The sequence below is a fragment of the Rutidosis leptorrhynchoides genome, chromosome 1 (genome assembly GCF_046630445.1).
Source record: "Rutidosis leptorrhynchoides isolate AG116_Rl617_1_P2 chromosome 1, CSIRO_AGI_Rlap_v1, whole genome shotgun sequence".
Lineage (NCBI taxonomy): Eukaryota > Viridiplantae > Streptophyta > Magnoliopsida > Asterales > Asteraceae > Rutidosis > Rutidosis leptorrhynchoides.
Window position 1 is genome coordinate 540,822,542 of NC_092333.1, and position 15,906 is coordinate 540,838,447.

A 15,906-nucleotide genomic window follows, 5' to 3' on the forward strand; every position below is an offset into this window, starting at 1 on the left:
ACGCTCCGCTAAAATACGTGTCTCCGTGTCGGTCCACGGAGTCTTCGGACACTTCACTTTCTTTGCTTTTCCTTTTTTCGGATCACGTTCGGTTTCAGGCGCGGGCTCGGGTGGTGTTTCGGGAACTTCTTCGTCGGACGATTCGTCACGGAGACTTACATTTGGATAATAAGGTGTTGGTTGAGATTGTTGTTGGTTCGGGTATAATGGTGTTGGTTGAGTTTGTTGTTGGTTCGGGTAAAATGGTGTTGGTGGAGATTGTTGACTTTGGTGTTGATTTTGCCCGAACATACCCGCAAATGGATTAGTATTTGCGTATCGAGAAAACCCGACGTTTTGTTGCGTGTTGTCGAGTAAATTTTGCATCATGTCTTGACTAACCGCATTTGATTCTTGAGCGACGGAACGTTGTTTCGCTTTGCCTTTGTTGGGTAATTTTTTGGAACTCATTTTTTTTTGTTAAATAAATTGAGAGATGGAGTATATAAAATAGGTGAAAATGAAAGAAAATATGAAATTTGGGTGTGTAAAATGAAGGAAATAGGTGGGGTTTAAATAGGAGTAAAATGTATAAAATAATAAAAAAAAAAATATGGCATGTAGCCGTTATGTATGTAGTCGTTGGACTTTTTTTTATTTTTTATTTTGCAACGGTAAAATTGGATTTTTGGATCAAATTTCACGTCCTCGAACATTTTGTAAATGGACAGAAGAGAGGGTGATGGCCTGGGCGAACCCCTGGGCGCCTGCCTGGGCGCGTTCGTGCCATCAAGGCCCTCGTGGGCGACGAGCTGGGCGGACCTGGGCGTAGACCATTGGGAACGCTCTAATAAAATAAAAATAACTAATAAATTAAAAAATACCGAGTAATAAAATATAAAATAGAAATATAAACAAATATATAAAATAAAATAAAAAATAAATAAATAGAAATAGATCTTCGAATTACCTTTTTGGCATAAACCCAGACAACCCCGAAATACATTTTTGTAAGGGAATTGAGGTAACTGATCCATCGGTTCCAACGGGGATCAGTAGGAAATAGGAACTCATAAAATCAAACGCTTAATTACATCATCTTTTGATTTCTTAAGGGTTTCGTTTCTGTTTTTTCATTTCACGATCAACTGATCCTTCGTTCCCACTCTTATAACTGAAAACACCTCATCATCACACTGTGATTATACCTTAAAATCGATCTAATTGAATCTCGAAACCCTAATTTTTAATTTCGAATCAACATGTCTTCAGACCGTCATGCTCCTTCCAACTCTGCATCTCCTGATGATAATTACCTGTAAGTCGTATCTATACATACATTTATATTGCTATTGCTATTGCTATGATGATTATATATTTAGGATTGCGTATTACTATGTTATTTAACGAAATTATGAATTATGATTAGTTATATCTGTTATGTTGTATAGATTTATTGATGTATCAACTGAAGCACCATTATGTGGACACAGAAAACGTGCAAGCATCATTGGTAGCATTTTGTATTGTATACTTTTGGCAAGTGTCATTTCTTAATTTATTACAATTTACTTTTTATAGTAATTTCGAAGACCGTCACTTATTTAGACTTAGTTTGATTGTTCATGATTGTAGTCAGTTTATGCTACATTGGCTATTGGAGCTCCATGGGTGTTGAAGCCTGAGAAATATTTGACATTACAGATACTTTGCACATGTGACGTCGTTTTATTGATCATCACTGGTACTCTGTTATATTTTATGATCTATTTCCATTTATAATGGTATGCGCATTGAGTTTTATAGCATGTATTACGGATATTAGAGTAGTTACAGTTAGTACATGACAAAGTTTATTTGTTTTGCAGGTGTCTTCCAACAATATATGGTTTATCAAGTCCAGAAAATAAGATTACAGGTAGAACTTTACAGTCTTTAGTATAGAATAAAAGGCTACTCTGATAACCTAACAACTTGTTATCACGAATGCAAGTCTTGTTACATATTGCATGCATTATGTTCCCCTTTTATGTTTATTTACTTATGGAGTTTATGCGAAAACATAGTCTTGAAATTAGATGACTCTGAACAATTATGTCTTTCGTATTGAAATATAGAAATGTAAACATTTGGAAAGCATATAGATAGATTTTACCATTATATCAACTATTTTTGGATACAAATAGATAATTCACTTTGGTAACTAAATTTCTCTTTGAGAGCTGGAATGTATGTTCTTCACTGGTATGAATTATAGATAATGTTCTTATAGGATGTAATCATTCAACTGGTTTCCATTATGTAGGGTTACTATATTTTCAGTCAAAAGCTGAAGCATATTGTTCGCCTGCCCTTTGCCTGTACGTCATACGGTATGTATATCGTCCTTACAGCGTTGATCATCTTTTTTATGATGTTTCTTTTTGTGTTACTTGTGTACTCCGAAAATATTATTCAAAGAGAGAAAACCCCTATCTGTTGGATTGCGTGTACCGATAGTTCTGCTGCAGTAATCCCCTAGAATACACCTTTCAGTATCTTATGCTTTTTTGTAGTTAATCTTATTTTTTTGTTGGTATTCTGAAAAAGGTGACTACGATAGTAGATCTTTCTTTTTTAGTTATTTGAAACAAGAAAATGACTATCCTATACACAATATACTTATTTCATCTGATAGACTAGTCTGTTTCTACTCACTATCGTATCGCTCTATGTATTTGCAACACAAATATGACGCTTCCTCCCAAGTGGTTCCAGAAAGTGCAGATATGCGTCAAAACAAATAATCTCATGTGTAGGGGCTAGTTCAAAATAGTGTGGCATGATGAGCATATAAGTTATTATGGGGTTTTTACTTGAATATTGCTCCTAACTGGGGATAAGACTTCAGAAAAGAAAGTGATACTAAATTAAATTTACTTACGATTGAAGACTTCTACTTGTTGACCATTAACAAAAGATATGTCAATTTTCCAAATTTGGCGATGTTACGTTTGACGTCCAAAACTCTGTATTGTTGACTCCTTCGGATGAAATGTAGCATAGATATAATGGAATTATGTGTGTTTAGTATATCTGAATCAGCTATTTTGTTTTTACTCCAGGTACCGGAGCTATGCTACTTATCATGGTTTGGGAGCCAAATATAAGAATACTTCCTATTCCTATGATACTTAGGTAACTCTTCTTCCAATCTAGGGAACTGACACATAATATGTATGTCAGTCCGTTGTTAATCACGTTTTATGCCTGGATTTGACAATTACACACCTAAAAATCCGATGCTTAAGTCGAATAATTTTTTTATAAGATAATTTTCTTTGCTCCCTAATATTATCAGGATTATCATGGTGCTTGAAGCTATCCTTGCTGGCTTTTTCATGAGTGTCTATATTGGTCAGTTCTATACTGCTATTACTGTATTGCATGCCTAATAAGGAAGTAGTGGTGGTGCTTATTACTTAATAGAAATGTTTCCTCTTGTTATGATTAATCAAGTAGTTAACACCTGTAGGTAATGTACACCAGTACAATACATTGGACTCCCAACCAGATGTTTTGAAGTCTTTGTATTCTCCCCTTCAACCGTCAAGCTCTCTAGAAGGATTGAGGTGCTGACTCCTTTTTTATAACGACTCTCTAATGCTGCTTGATGTATTCGATTGTATCTAATCTGAATAGTTTTGCCTCATTTTCCTGTCTAAATTAGCAATATAAAAGGAGAGTAAAAAATCCTATGTTTTAATGGAATGACTCGTAATAAAAGGTTGATTTGAGCTAGGTCAAGCCATTTTAGTTGGTTAGCTTTTAGAATTTGAGAAATATAGTTTGTCTTGACTATCAGTAGAGTTGGGTGATTTGATAAAGAAAAGCTCAAAACCAGAAGGTTTAGTTGCCATCATATTAGTAACATGAACAAATGAACCTATTGATGGTGGAACTCTAGCATGGATTCCTCCAGTCACATATTAGGGAATGGATTAGGTCGCTCCTAAAGACTTTGGGACACACTTGTTATAAATTGTAAATGAAATAATGAATTAACTTACTTGTAAAGTGTATCCGATGGAGAATGAAAAAATTCAAAGAAAAATCATGAACATGATCACTTAGGAAATTACCTCCAAGTCAACAACTAAGAGAGAGAGACACTGTATGACATGGTAGATCCTGACGTTGTTTGATGATAGGAAACTTGTAATTATTGTACTTATATGTAGTGGAACTTAAATGATACTCGTACTTCACAATGTTTTACTCCGTAATTTTTATGAATCTAATGATTACTGATAGCTGCTATGCAATTATGCATCACAGATATCATGATGGTGGCCGGCTATCTGATCAACAAATGGCTTTGCTACAGTATCAGAGAGAGAACCTAAACTTTCTGAGCGATGAGGTAAATAGTTAATCCCAATCTACATTTTGTCCTAGGTTACAGTTGCTTTGAAATTAGTTCCGAAATTAGGAAAGTTAGTGCAACATGTTAGGCTAGCAGGCTACCAGCTTCTCAAGTTTCATACTGTAATGTGTATTGTTGCAGATTCTTCGATTGAAAGAATGCTTAAGCAAGTATGAGAGATCAGGTGATGGGATGACACCTCAGGTAGTAAAGCTCGTTTTATAATGTGCATTCATTATACCTTTGTGGCATTTTTATTTTCCTATTCATGGATATATAGATTCACCATTTGATTGTTTTCGAATTTCCTTTCTATTTGTTCTGATTGTAACCATCACAAGATAGGCCGGTGGTTGGGGGACCTGAGTTCCCATAGGACAAATATTTAGAGGTGGTCGTGGATGGGTTGGAAACAGAGTAATCCGATGCGTACATCGGAGTATGTGGTCGGATTACTCACCCTCCCGGGTAGCCCTGTTGGTAGCCCGAACAGGGAAAACCTTCTACCTTTTTATTTGTTCCGATTGTATAGAAGACAATGTTTTTTAAGTGTACGGGAACTGAATCAGATATTCCCATTATTTCAACTCTATTACTTTTATTTGTCATAGTAATTTTATCTGCCATAGTAATGTGTTATCTTCTTATTTAACTGCTTCCATGCTTGAAACTCAGCTGATTTGGTATTCCTCCTGGAAATTAAGCTGACATGGTTTTTTTTTTTTCTTTTCTTTTTGTATTTTTGAAAGTATTTAAATACTAATATAATAGAATGAAAAGGATTTTAACTGCCTTCTGTAGGTGGATCTTGCTCATCTGTTAGCAGCTCGGGATCAGGAGATAAGAACACTTTCAGCTGAGGTAACGCTTATGTCAGCTGGTTTTATTTCTGGTCACTAGTCCTTAACCACTGACCAGTTTTCAGACGCATTTAAAAGTTTTGGAAAATTATGTTTCAATATGTTCTGCCTCCGAATGACAACTTTTCTAATGAACGATTAAAAACTTATGCATGCAATCAGTTTGTCTAATGCCTCCATTTCTTCAGATGAATCAACTACAATCTGAATTAAGACTTGCTCGATCTCTGGTTGCTGAGAAAGAGGCAGAAATCCAAGGTGTGCGCAATACAAACAATCAGGTATGGTGATCTCCATAATGTCCAAAATTTTGCATGTGTAAAATGCTTATCAGCATTAATGCGGCTGTCTTTTATTGAATATATATATCGTGTATGCATGTTATCATTAGATTTTTCTTTAGAAAAGGCCACTCACACACCCAACACGGAAACGGATTTTTCTACGAATATATACATAGTGTCCATCCTTAGACTTGAACCCATTAGATTTGTATATCGAAATTACACATGTTGCCAATTTTACATTATTGTGTAGCATTAATGGGAAAAAAACCCATACACAAGTCTCATTTTCTAAAGCCTTTTTGTAATGATGAATAGTATATGGAGGAAAATGAAAGGCTGAGAGCCATACTTGGAGAATGGAGCACCAGAGCAGCAAAGGTATCAATTCTATCTGCAACACGTGTGAATACGTATAGACTTTGTGCACTTTTGTAACATTTGTGGTGTGCCTTACAGCTTGAACGAGCACTCGAGGCTGAGCGGATGTCAAAACTGGAATTGCACAAGAAGATGTCAACCATAAAAAGTCAACATCCGAGTTCCTAAATGCAAAAGAGATACTACCATGTGTATAGAAAGCACAAAAAGCGCAAAATGTCAAACACTGCAAAAACAACTTTGTATAATGCTTACAGAATGTTCGAAAGAAAGATATCAATGTCGTTGCGTTTGTTTAACAAAACTGCAAAAATCTCATTCAATCATTGAACATGTGTTCTTCATACACAAACAAATACATGAACATGGAAATTATAAGAATGATCATCTTACAATGGCGACACATGATTAATTTCATTCAGAAACAAACAACCAAACACATAATTGTAAAACTCTTTAGCTTGAATAGTCTCTCCTCCACCCATTATAGATTCCATGTCGTATTTACAAGCTCTAGTACAATCTGGACAGTAGGTAACCTGCAATTACATAAAGCATTATACATGTTCATATAATCATACACAGATCAACAACAAAGTTACAGTAGAGTTAAGCACCTCTAGTAACTTGGGTTTGAAAGAGCCATCGAGCATCACATCAACACCGTACATAGCCCTAGACATCGGACTATGCATCTCTGGATGAACTAGTGCTGCTGCCTCAAAAACCTTTCGAATCATTTGTTTCACTCTCGAGTGGATATCCAACCATTTAACTGCAGTTTTCAAATAAGATCACCATAAGGGACCAAGTAGGTGAGAAAAGGAACAAATTAGATAAAAGCGTAAACAATCAAACCTTGGTGTTCCTGCTCAAACTCGTTAACAAACTCAGGTGTGTTCATATGATTCAATTTTCCCCTGTAATTCTGATAGTAGTAGCAGTCAGTAACTCGATACAGATTCACCATTAGATATAAACTAGTGTCTCTAAAAAAGTAAAAAGTATTAAGATTACCATAACAGTGAAATGGGTCTCGTACTCAAACAAGCTTTTCTTATCCAGAGTGTATGTATTATTTGCCAGTCTAACCTGAAAGGATACATACTTAAAGCATTAAAATTTTGAAAATACAAAATTTATTTAACAAGACGTTTTCTTTTACAATTCTACATACCCAGAAAATGTCGGTGATGAACAGCTCCAATGGATTCATACTGCGAACAAGAACGATGTACCGAAGATCAAACTTCTTTCCCTTAAATAAAGCTGGCTGCTCAATATACTTTTGACATATTTTTGGACCAGTTTCCATGAGACGTATAATGGCAGTTAAATTGCCAGTAACAGTTGTATCTATAGTTCTAGCCATGTTCCAAGGCTTCAAAATCCATAAATTATCAGCCTTCTCATTCTCACGTACATAATAATCGCCAATAAATTGTCTCAGTTGTGTTTCAAGATTATAAGTAGGCTGAAACCAATCGCAAGAACCAAATGCCTGTAAACGTACAAATTCCATGTAAGCAAAAGTTAAGAGAAACGCACAAAAGTTAGATAACGGAAACAATCGTAACCTTCTGTACGGTCTCTGCCAAATGGTGTTTCATGACAAGACAAGCTTCAAAAGGAAATTGATTCATGCACTGTTGATCATTTAATCCTATAGCCTTCTTTGTTTCGTCATCCACTTGCATACTTGTCCATATTATATCTGCTTCCTTTGGGTCAGTTGCTGTAACATACGGAATCAAAAACATATACTTTAATAAGCTCAAAGAACCTTCTAGAAGAATCTCATTTATAAATTCCAAAAACAGCACATACTGATTACAAATCCTGGGTGAGTCAGAAATTCTCCCACTGGTGGAATATCAGTATAAACACGCAGCGGAAGTCCGTCACTACGTGCCAGGCTTCTCGTTGTAGATGCCTTAGTAACAGTGGAAGAATTTTTGGATCTAAAATTCTGCCAGAAGTTTTCATATTCCTGTACAGTTGGCGTGTAAATACAAAATAAAGACCGTCGTTTTGACACTAATACATGATACTCCTACATGATAGTTATTATATAGGTATTATTAAGCTAGAGTGTGCGTACTTTAATGAAGTACTTCTGTGGGGTATGAAACCAAGCGGTAAGCCTGGCAGAACGTTGTTTCTCCTCGCCGATGCCAAATAAATAATCGCGGGTGCATTCATCACCATATTCGACATCTTTTGTAGGCCAAAGAAGTGTAAAGCTGAAATTGTAACCCAATAAACATTATATATCAAAAGCCAATCACAAACAAAGATATAGATACATTTCCTTTTCTAAAAAAAAATGTTAAACAGAGGACCTCACAGCTGACTCCAGGTTTCCCTCAGGCATGTATAGGAATGGTGATACTCTGAAATTAGGCTCATCACTATGTCGCAGCGCGGAACCCAACTCGTCCATCACATACCTATACAAAATTCAATACAATACAATAAACCATTCAAAAGAATATATAATAACAATTATATAAGTTTCAGTGAAGATTCAACTTTTAACATCATCTAGAAAGCAATTAACTTTTTTTTTTTTTTTTTTTTTTTTTTTTTTACTTTTAGGGTGTTGAGCTGATAGCATACCATATAGATGTCTCATCAATCTTCTCGTCGTCAGCTAATCTATACGACATGAGGTACAACCACATGGCATTCAATACACGATCAACTAAGGGTTCACCAGAAGTCCATTCAGGAAGACGTGGAAGAAGCATCGAATCAATCACACTATTTCCGGATTCTAGAACCCGTGTTGTATCTACACCGTTTAGTAGCAAAAGATTAGGAAGAGATTCGGCAATTTCAACTGCGTTGTCTCCAAGCGGACCAGGTATATCCACCTGTTTTACATATACATCCAGTATCAACAAGACAACAAGTCTCTGTTTGGTTTTATAATTAAAAGAGAAATTTAAAAAATTAAAATACCTCCAATGACTGTAAACTAGTAAATGCTTTTAAAAGTTCCAGTAAGTCAGAGCTGGAATCGTCATTTAAAGGATTTCCTCGAAGATTCAAACAGGAAAGCGACGGCAAAGCATCAGGTGTAAAACCCTGAAAAGATATTGCAAAACAAAAGTGCGCAGTATGTTAGTAACCACTTCATACATTAGAATACGTGTAAACAAGAACATTATTTTACCTTATTATGTAAGCTTTGAATACGCCTATTTGAAAGGTCAAGAGAAGTCAAACCCTGCAAGGAGTGATCATCTTCATGTCCACAGCCTGGACTATCTTTGTCATAAATTCCTCCGCAGAAACCCAAAGCCCATCCCGTATATTTACGTGTAAAACACGAGTTCAATATTTCCAGTTTCGGGCAACTTTGAATAATAACATCTGTGAAATGATCATCACTAGCAACAAGAGTACTTCAGTTTTACCTCCGTCAAACAAATAGATACGAGTTAAAAAGAATTTTACGTGTACCACTGAACCAGACGAACATACCAGTTCTGTATGACGGGATTATTGTTTAGCCAAAGAGCTTTAAGGTGTTTAAACTTCACAACTTCCTTAATAATAGTCTCGGCATCCTTAATCTTGTTGTAACAAAGACTCAGAGCAATTAATTCCTATACAAAATAACTAACATATAGTTAAACCATTGCCTCGTTATCTATAGTCGCAGTTAACAAAATAGAATAATAAAAATGATTACATACAGGGAACTTGTTAGGCAAATCAAGAGACAGAAACGCATCATCATCGATATCAAGATCCTCAAGCTCCAACCACACCACTGCACCAGGGCCCTCATTTTTCACCTTTTGATATTCGTTCTCTACAATTTGGATATGACCTAATTTGTTGGTATCCAATTCGGAACCTACATTATCGGTCTCATCATCATCTGAATTTAAATCAATATCTACACACATCAACGAAGCCATTCTCTCAACCAATCCTGGAACTTCTTGCAGCTGTTAAAAATTTACATATTTTTCAAGAACGACATATATAGATAAAAAATGATCAGTAAACATACACAATGAAGTGTGATGTACCAAAATGTATGTTAACAACACAATATACTCAAATACATATCAATTCAATTATACTGTAGAATTAATTCAGACTGATATCTAGATATACAATTTAGACAATGCAAGTCAACATAACCAACCAGGCACCAGCAGCATTCATGATTTAGTTCACACAATAAGAAAATAATACTACATAATTCCATTTTAGGATGTACTCCCTCTGTCCCTATTTTATTGTCCACTATTCCATTTTAGGATGTCCCAAATTAATTGGCCACTTTAATTAATAGATAAGGATAATTAGGATAAGTTCTCTTTTGCCCTTAATTTATGCATGTAGGACAAAAAGTTATGTAAAAAGTAAAGGATAAAACTGGAAAGTTAACGAACAGTGACGGTCATTTTTTATTAAACTATGTGATTCTTGTCCGGTGACAATAAAATTGAGACGGAGGAAGTAACATTCAAGCTAATTTCACTTTTCATAAGTAGTAGTACTCGTAAACCTTATCTGAGTTCCATCAAAATTGAAAATTTATAAAACTAGAATTTTCTTTCATACCAAGTTTTCTACAAGTAGAAAGAACCATATCCCACATTAGGGAACTTTTGAAAAAACTGGTCCGGGTGTCTTGTTACCAAACAACTCAAGTTATTTTTTTTTTTGAATTAAATGAAACAAAGAAAAAACTATTCAGTTTCAACTAATTCTTAATTTCCCAGCGCAATTTACATGGATTGAACCACGAATAATGGGAACCGAAAACTAGAAATAAGTACCCTTGGGTTTTTTCTTTCTTTCTATCTAGCCATTTCATGCGGAAAACAATACTAAAGCTTAACGAAAAAACGAGCAAAGTTTGCAATACAAAATGTATAATAAAATTGGTTTGCCACCAATCTTTTGAAAGCACCGTATTTGCCACTAAACAAGGATAAAAGGGAAAAAGTTGCTAACAAATCAACTTAGACCCGTCTTTTAAAAGACCTTTATTAATAACACAACAATATATTGCTTGTGTTTTTGCCACCAAATGAAACAGCATTAAACATTGGCAATGGTAGATCAAAACATCATCCATACTTGTGATATTGTATTATTGCAGTACTCATATTATTATGCATTAGTGTTTCACTGTATCTAACAAAATTCAACGTTTTCTGATTCTTGTTGTACTTCATTAAACTTTCAAAGTTAGAACTTCATAAATATATGCCAGCATCTAATTAATAGATAATTTATTATTAGACAAACACAGTCAGTATTTATCAAAAAATAAATAAATAAATAAATAAAAGATACACAAAATTGATAAAGCCAATTAGTTAACCTGTTTAGGGGCATCTGAAAGGCGAAATGATAGAGCATGATCAACTAAAAATATATTTGATTCTTTCTTCATGGAATCCGATGACGTAAGAACCAGACGCCGTTGCCGCCCATCGTCAACGGGCTCCACCTGAAAGTAATTACCGCCATCAAAAGTTTCAGTTGACAGTTTCTCGAACAGTTTCCGGTAGAGTGACGGAGGTATGCCGGAAGCTGCAAGTAGCAGGCCGTGAACCTTGACGAAATCTTCAAACGTTCGGATTCTTCCGGCGCCGGTGGCCATTAGAGTGAGCGGTTGCGTTTTGTGTTGGCAGTTGCCGGCGAGGGTTTAACAACAGGGTTTTTCCGACAGGTTAATGTAAAGTTATTCGATTATTTTTTGGGCTACCTAAGGTTTATACGTTTGGGCCTCTCATGACATAAAGCCCAAATATCTATTTTTCAATATTATTGATTATATCTAACAACTTCACTACTATTATTATACAACCCCATTAATATTAATATGAGATTCTATTCACACTAAAAATGAAAAAACAAAAATAGTTGAATCAATGTGTTATGAACTTAGGAGGTGGATGACATGGCGGTTCAACTAGTTGCGAAATAGTTTCATTAGAAACATCCTTCTTGGAATATAAAGTTTCAATCGTTGTTATTCTTAATCTTAATTGCGAAATAGTTTCAAATAACCATTCGTACATATGTATGAAATAAATCCTTAAATTTAAAGGTTGAGAGTTCAAAGTTAAAGTGAATTATTAATATTCGCGATGACTTGTCTATAATATGCGACTACGCGTATTAGATTGTAGACTTGTTGCTAAAAAAACGAATCATCTTGAAAAGACGATTTTAACAATAAACAAAATAAAGTGTATATAATTATTTGGATAATAGGATAGCTATTTGATCGTACCAAATCCGGATCGTGGATAGGATACGAGTGCAAATCACAATCACGTTAACGGTGAGCGGTTTAAGTCCTTGGTAGATCTACGAAATAACAATGATTACCGGATCCAAAGTCAAACTGCGAATCCAGTCACGATCAAACTTGGTCAACTACTTTAGAGAGAGAAAGTTCTCATATAGAGAGGTAAAGTTATGCTCTGACAAAGTGATGTACTCTGTCTATCAATGAAGTCCAGGTGGCCTATTTATAGGCAAAAAAGTCAAAGGTTCTTCTACGCGTCGTATTCTGATTGGTGGGTCAACCCTTATTCTTCGGAATCTTGATTTCATCTTTATTCGTTATCCGTCTTCTTTATTCGCAGTCCGCTAATGTACTTTTGATTATTTTTTGATGCTTTTGTTCACGTTTATGGTGTTCGGTTCTTCTTTAAAATGTATTTTTCTGTACGCGAACCGAATAGCGTATCATTATTATTCGTTATCTTAGTACATTTCTTCACTTTATCTAGTTAAGCTCTAAGCATCAACCAAAATCAATCATTTTATTTAAGAAATAGGAGACGAAATACTATAACGACACTTGCTAGTTGCTAACAAGGTATATACCGATTAGGTCAAAAGTCCCTGGTTGTCTATGATTTTTCTGATTTAGCATATTATATGTCTGAATGATGATATGTAGATTGTATACCACCAAAATTATTCATACATCACTAAGACCATCTTTATCCCTTAAGGGCGTTTTGGCGTGTTGCTGGGTGGGGGTGGGGTGCTTGATGAGCGTGCTAGTAAACTGGTAAATAATTGGGTGGAGTGTTAAATGACGTGCTGAGTGATGTGTTAAAATCTGATTGGAAGTTGAGTGAAAAATATAAAATTTGATGAAACTATAATTGAGTTGAATACTCAAGTTTATTATTGATTAATTGAATTACAAAGAGGGCTATTTATAACCATCTAGTTTCTATATATTAGGAAACTAGTACTCTTAATCGTAAACAAACTAAAACTCCTAATTGTGAACAATTCTAAATAGAACATAATTAATAATAGGAAGACTTGGTGATTGAGTCTTGTATAAGTGAATCTCAACAAAAAAGAGGATAAAATAAAATAAAAATAACAAACACAACCAATTACAATTCAGCACCAACAATGTTTCTCCTGTGCCTGGAACACACACGCCGCTAGCACATGGAGGAGCACACCATGGTTACCAGGCATGTTGGCCAACACATGACCCAACACGCTAGCGTTAAAATCGGTCTAAACATGTATTATAATGTTGTACCATACAACCCCTAAGCAATTTTAGTGGTGTATGAATAAGATGGCTTACTTATAATTCTATATGCTTAATTTTTATGATTTGACCTTTTTAATTTATATATTGAATTTATAAATCTGACATCCTTGGTTACAAACTTTCGATTGTTTTCATTGATAATTGAAATGTACTCGTAGATAGGATGAGTGAATTTGTAATTTATACATACTTGACGTTATATTTTAGCTTCTCTATACTACACTATATGTCTCAATTTAATAGTGTGAGTTAATTAATCTTATCTTTGATTTTAAATATTTTTTTTTGTGTTAGACCACTCACATCGGCTAGCCGTTGGCCCGCCGTTGAGCCTGCCGTTGTACGGCGCCGATGTTAGTGGCCGCGGTTGTAGTCACTGTGGTACAAATTGCGCTGCAACGACATTCGGGAGCACGGGGGTGGGGCCGGATTGAATAAAAAAAATATATAATTAAATGAATATAGCCGTTAATTTGCAACGGGTTTTTTTTTTTTTTTTTTTTTTATTTCAAACCTTTACAGTACAAACACTTCTATATAAACACACATTCAAACACTTCAAACCATACTCCACCTCACAACAATTCAAACACTTCAAACACTATCTACATCACTTCATCAAAATGTCTCCATCCAAAAAAAGTCCAAACAAAAACAAACACCCGAACAAAATTCATCGAGTGTGGATCGGGATATGTGGTGTTCACTTTTACAAGATACGGAAAACACAATATTACTGTCCCGAGACCCCAAACATCTTCTATCCCGAACCAACATTTCACTCATCCACGAGGCGGTTTTGGAGGTCTACAAAATTTCGGTTTTGGAGGTCCTCAAAATTTTTGTTTCGGAGGCCCTCAAAATTTCGGTGGATACGGACCTCAAGGCGGCGGTTTTGGAGGTTTTAGTGGGTACGGACAGCCACAAGGCGGCGGTTTTGGCGGTTTCGGAAACCCGAACCAAACCATGTATCAAAATTTTTGTATTGTTTTTATTTTTAATTGTACCTTTTTTAATGTAATGTGTGTTTTTTTAATGAAAATTTCTATTTTAGTATTAAATTTGCTACAAAAAAGTTGAAAACATAGGGCCACTCCCTATCGTAACTAAACTATTCATCCTCTTAATCTTCCACATCAGCGCCACATCAACACCAATATCCTATAACTAACTCATAATTAAACACTCCCTATAATGGCTAAAACAATACTCCTCTTAATATACAACGTACAAGCAATAAAGCATCAAGTCCAACAATAAAAAGCCACTGGACCCACAATTCCTATAACTAAACTTAAAACTTCCGTTAAATCCATGGTGAATGCGGGTAACTAAAGCGGGTAATGAGCCCGTGCCTATGGTAAGTTACGGGTAATGACGGGTAATGTGCGGGTAACGGACGGTTAACTAACGATAGGGGATGGTCTAATAATAATAATAATAATAATAATAATAATAATAATAATAATAATAATAATAATAATATATAATATTGGAAGTGAGGTCAATATGGTGAGTGTGATGGATGTTAATGATTGTGGTTGGGAATGTGGTTGAAAAAAGGTGCTGAGATGGCGCCAGTGTGATTCTATGACGGGTGTTATAGATAAGAGTGGTCTTATATAATGCATGTTGAACTTTATATGAATAATTTTTATATTGTCTTTCATTTGGTATAAATTTCATCAAAAATTATATTATACAAAAAACATATTTACAGTCAAAGTTATGAATAAAATCTAACTCATGACTATTAAATTGAGACAGATAAAAAATCAGACAACTCATAGGCGGAGCTATGTTTGAGTTGGGTCAGGGACGAGAGAAGAATTATTTAATGTGTAATTTGTAATTCAACAAACTTATGTTAAAAAATACAAAGAGAACTCTATAATATTTACACATACATCTTTATTTTGGTTTTCCAAATTTATTACAACCACTTTATAGTTGTCAAGTTACCAATATGTTCACATCAACACAATTAACGGGTTCACAAATCGGCCGGACGAAAGGAACGGTAATAAGCGCGCTTAATTTTGCTTTTGTATTTTTACCTGTACGCGTTTGTTTTTATAGCTTGTATGGTTCTTGTATTGTCTTGGATGTTTGTTCTTTTGTTTCTGTATGTATTTGGGGAAAGGTTTGGATGTGGCTCGGTTGGAGTTAACGTCGTTATGTGACGTTTTCTAGGTTCGAGCCCGTCCGGTTTGTCTTTGTTTGTATCGGTTTAGATCTTCATTTTTCGATGAAGATCTTGTTTTATATAGTTTTCGTTATTTTTGCCAAAAAAAAAAAAAAAATTACCAATATGTTTCAATTATAAATACGTTTGATAACAATTTAATACATTTGGTATATATCTATGTGCACATATAAAATTAATATGCATATATTTATATTTGTATGTATGTTCACGAA

At 34.9% G+C, this 15,906-nt stretch overlaps 2 protein-coding genes across 2 annotated transcripts; one reads left to right on the forward strand and one right to left on the reverse strand.

Moving 5' to 3' along the window:
- The first annotated feature begins 975 nt into the window (after nucleotides 1-975).
- Nucleotides 976-6,213, forward strand: LOC139878231 (protein FIP1-like). Its single transcript, XM_071865358.1, has 14 exons — nucleotides 976-1,297; nucleotides 1,431-1,522; nucleotides 1,619-1,723; nucleotides 1,848-1,897; nucleotides 2,285-2,351; nucleotides 3,084-3,156; nucleotides 3,320-3,375; nucleotides 3,494-3,590; nucleotides 4,297-4,381; nucleotides 4,526-4,588; nucleotides 5,186-5,245; nucleotides 5,433-5,525; nucleotides 5,847-5,909; nucleotides 5,988-6,213. Exons 1-14 carry the CDS (start codon nucleotides 1,242-1,244, stop codon nucleotides 6,075-6,077), a joined length of 1,050 nt encoding a protein of 349 aa, XP_071721459.1. The 5' UTR covers nucleotides 976-1,241; the 3' UTR covers nucleotides 6,078-6,213.
- On the reverse strand, nucleotides 6,172-11,604 carry LOC139878215 (uncharacterized). Its single transcript, XM_071865356.1, has 15 exons — nucleotides 11,266-11,604; nucleotides 9,614-9,871; nucleotides 9,399-9,523; nucleotides 9,088-9,304; nucleotides 8,874-8,999; nucleotides 8,529-8,785; nucleotides 8,252-8,359; nucleotides 8,011-8,152; nucleotides 7,737-7,899; nucleotides 7,487-7,644; nucleotides 7,087-7,410; nucleotides 6,927-7,001; nucleotides 6,768-6,837; nucleotides 6,527-6,684; nucleotides 6,172-6,448 (listed from the first exon to the last, which is right to left on the reverse strand). Exons 1-15 carry the CDS (start codon nucleotides 11,545-11,547, stop codon nucleotides 6,299-6,301), a joined length of 2,613 nt encoding a protein of 870 aa, XP_071721457.1. The 5' UTR covers nucleotides 11,548-11,604; the 3' UTR covers nucleotides 6,172-6,298.
- Nucleotides 11,605-15,906: the final 4,302 nt, after the last annotated feature.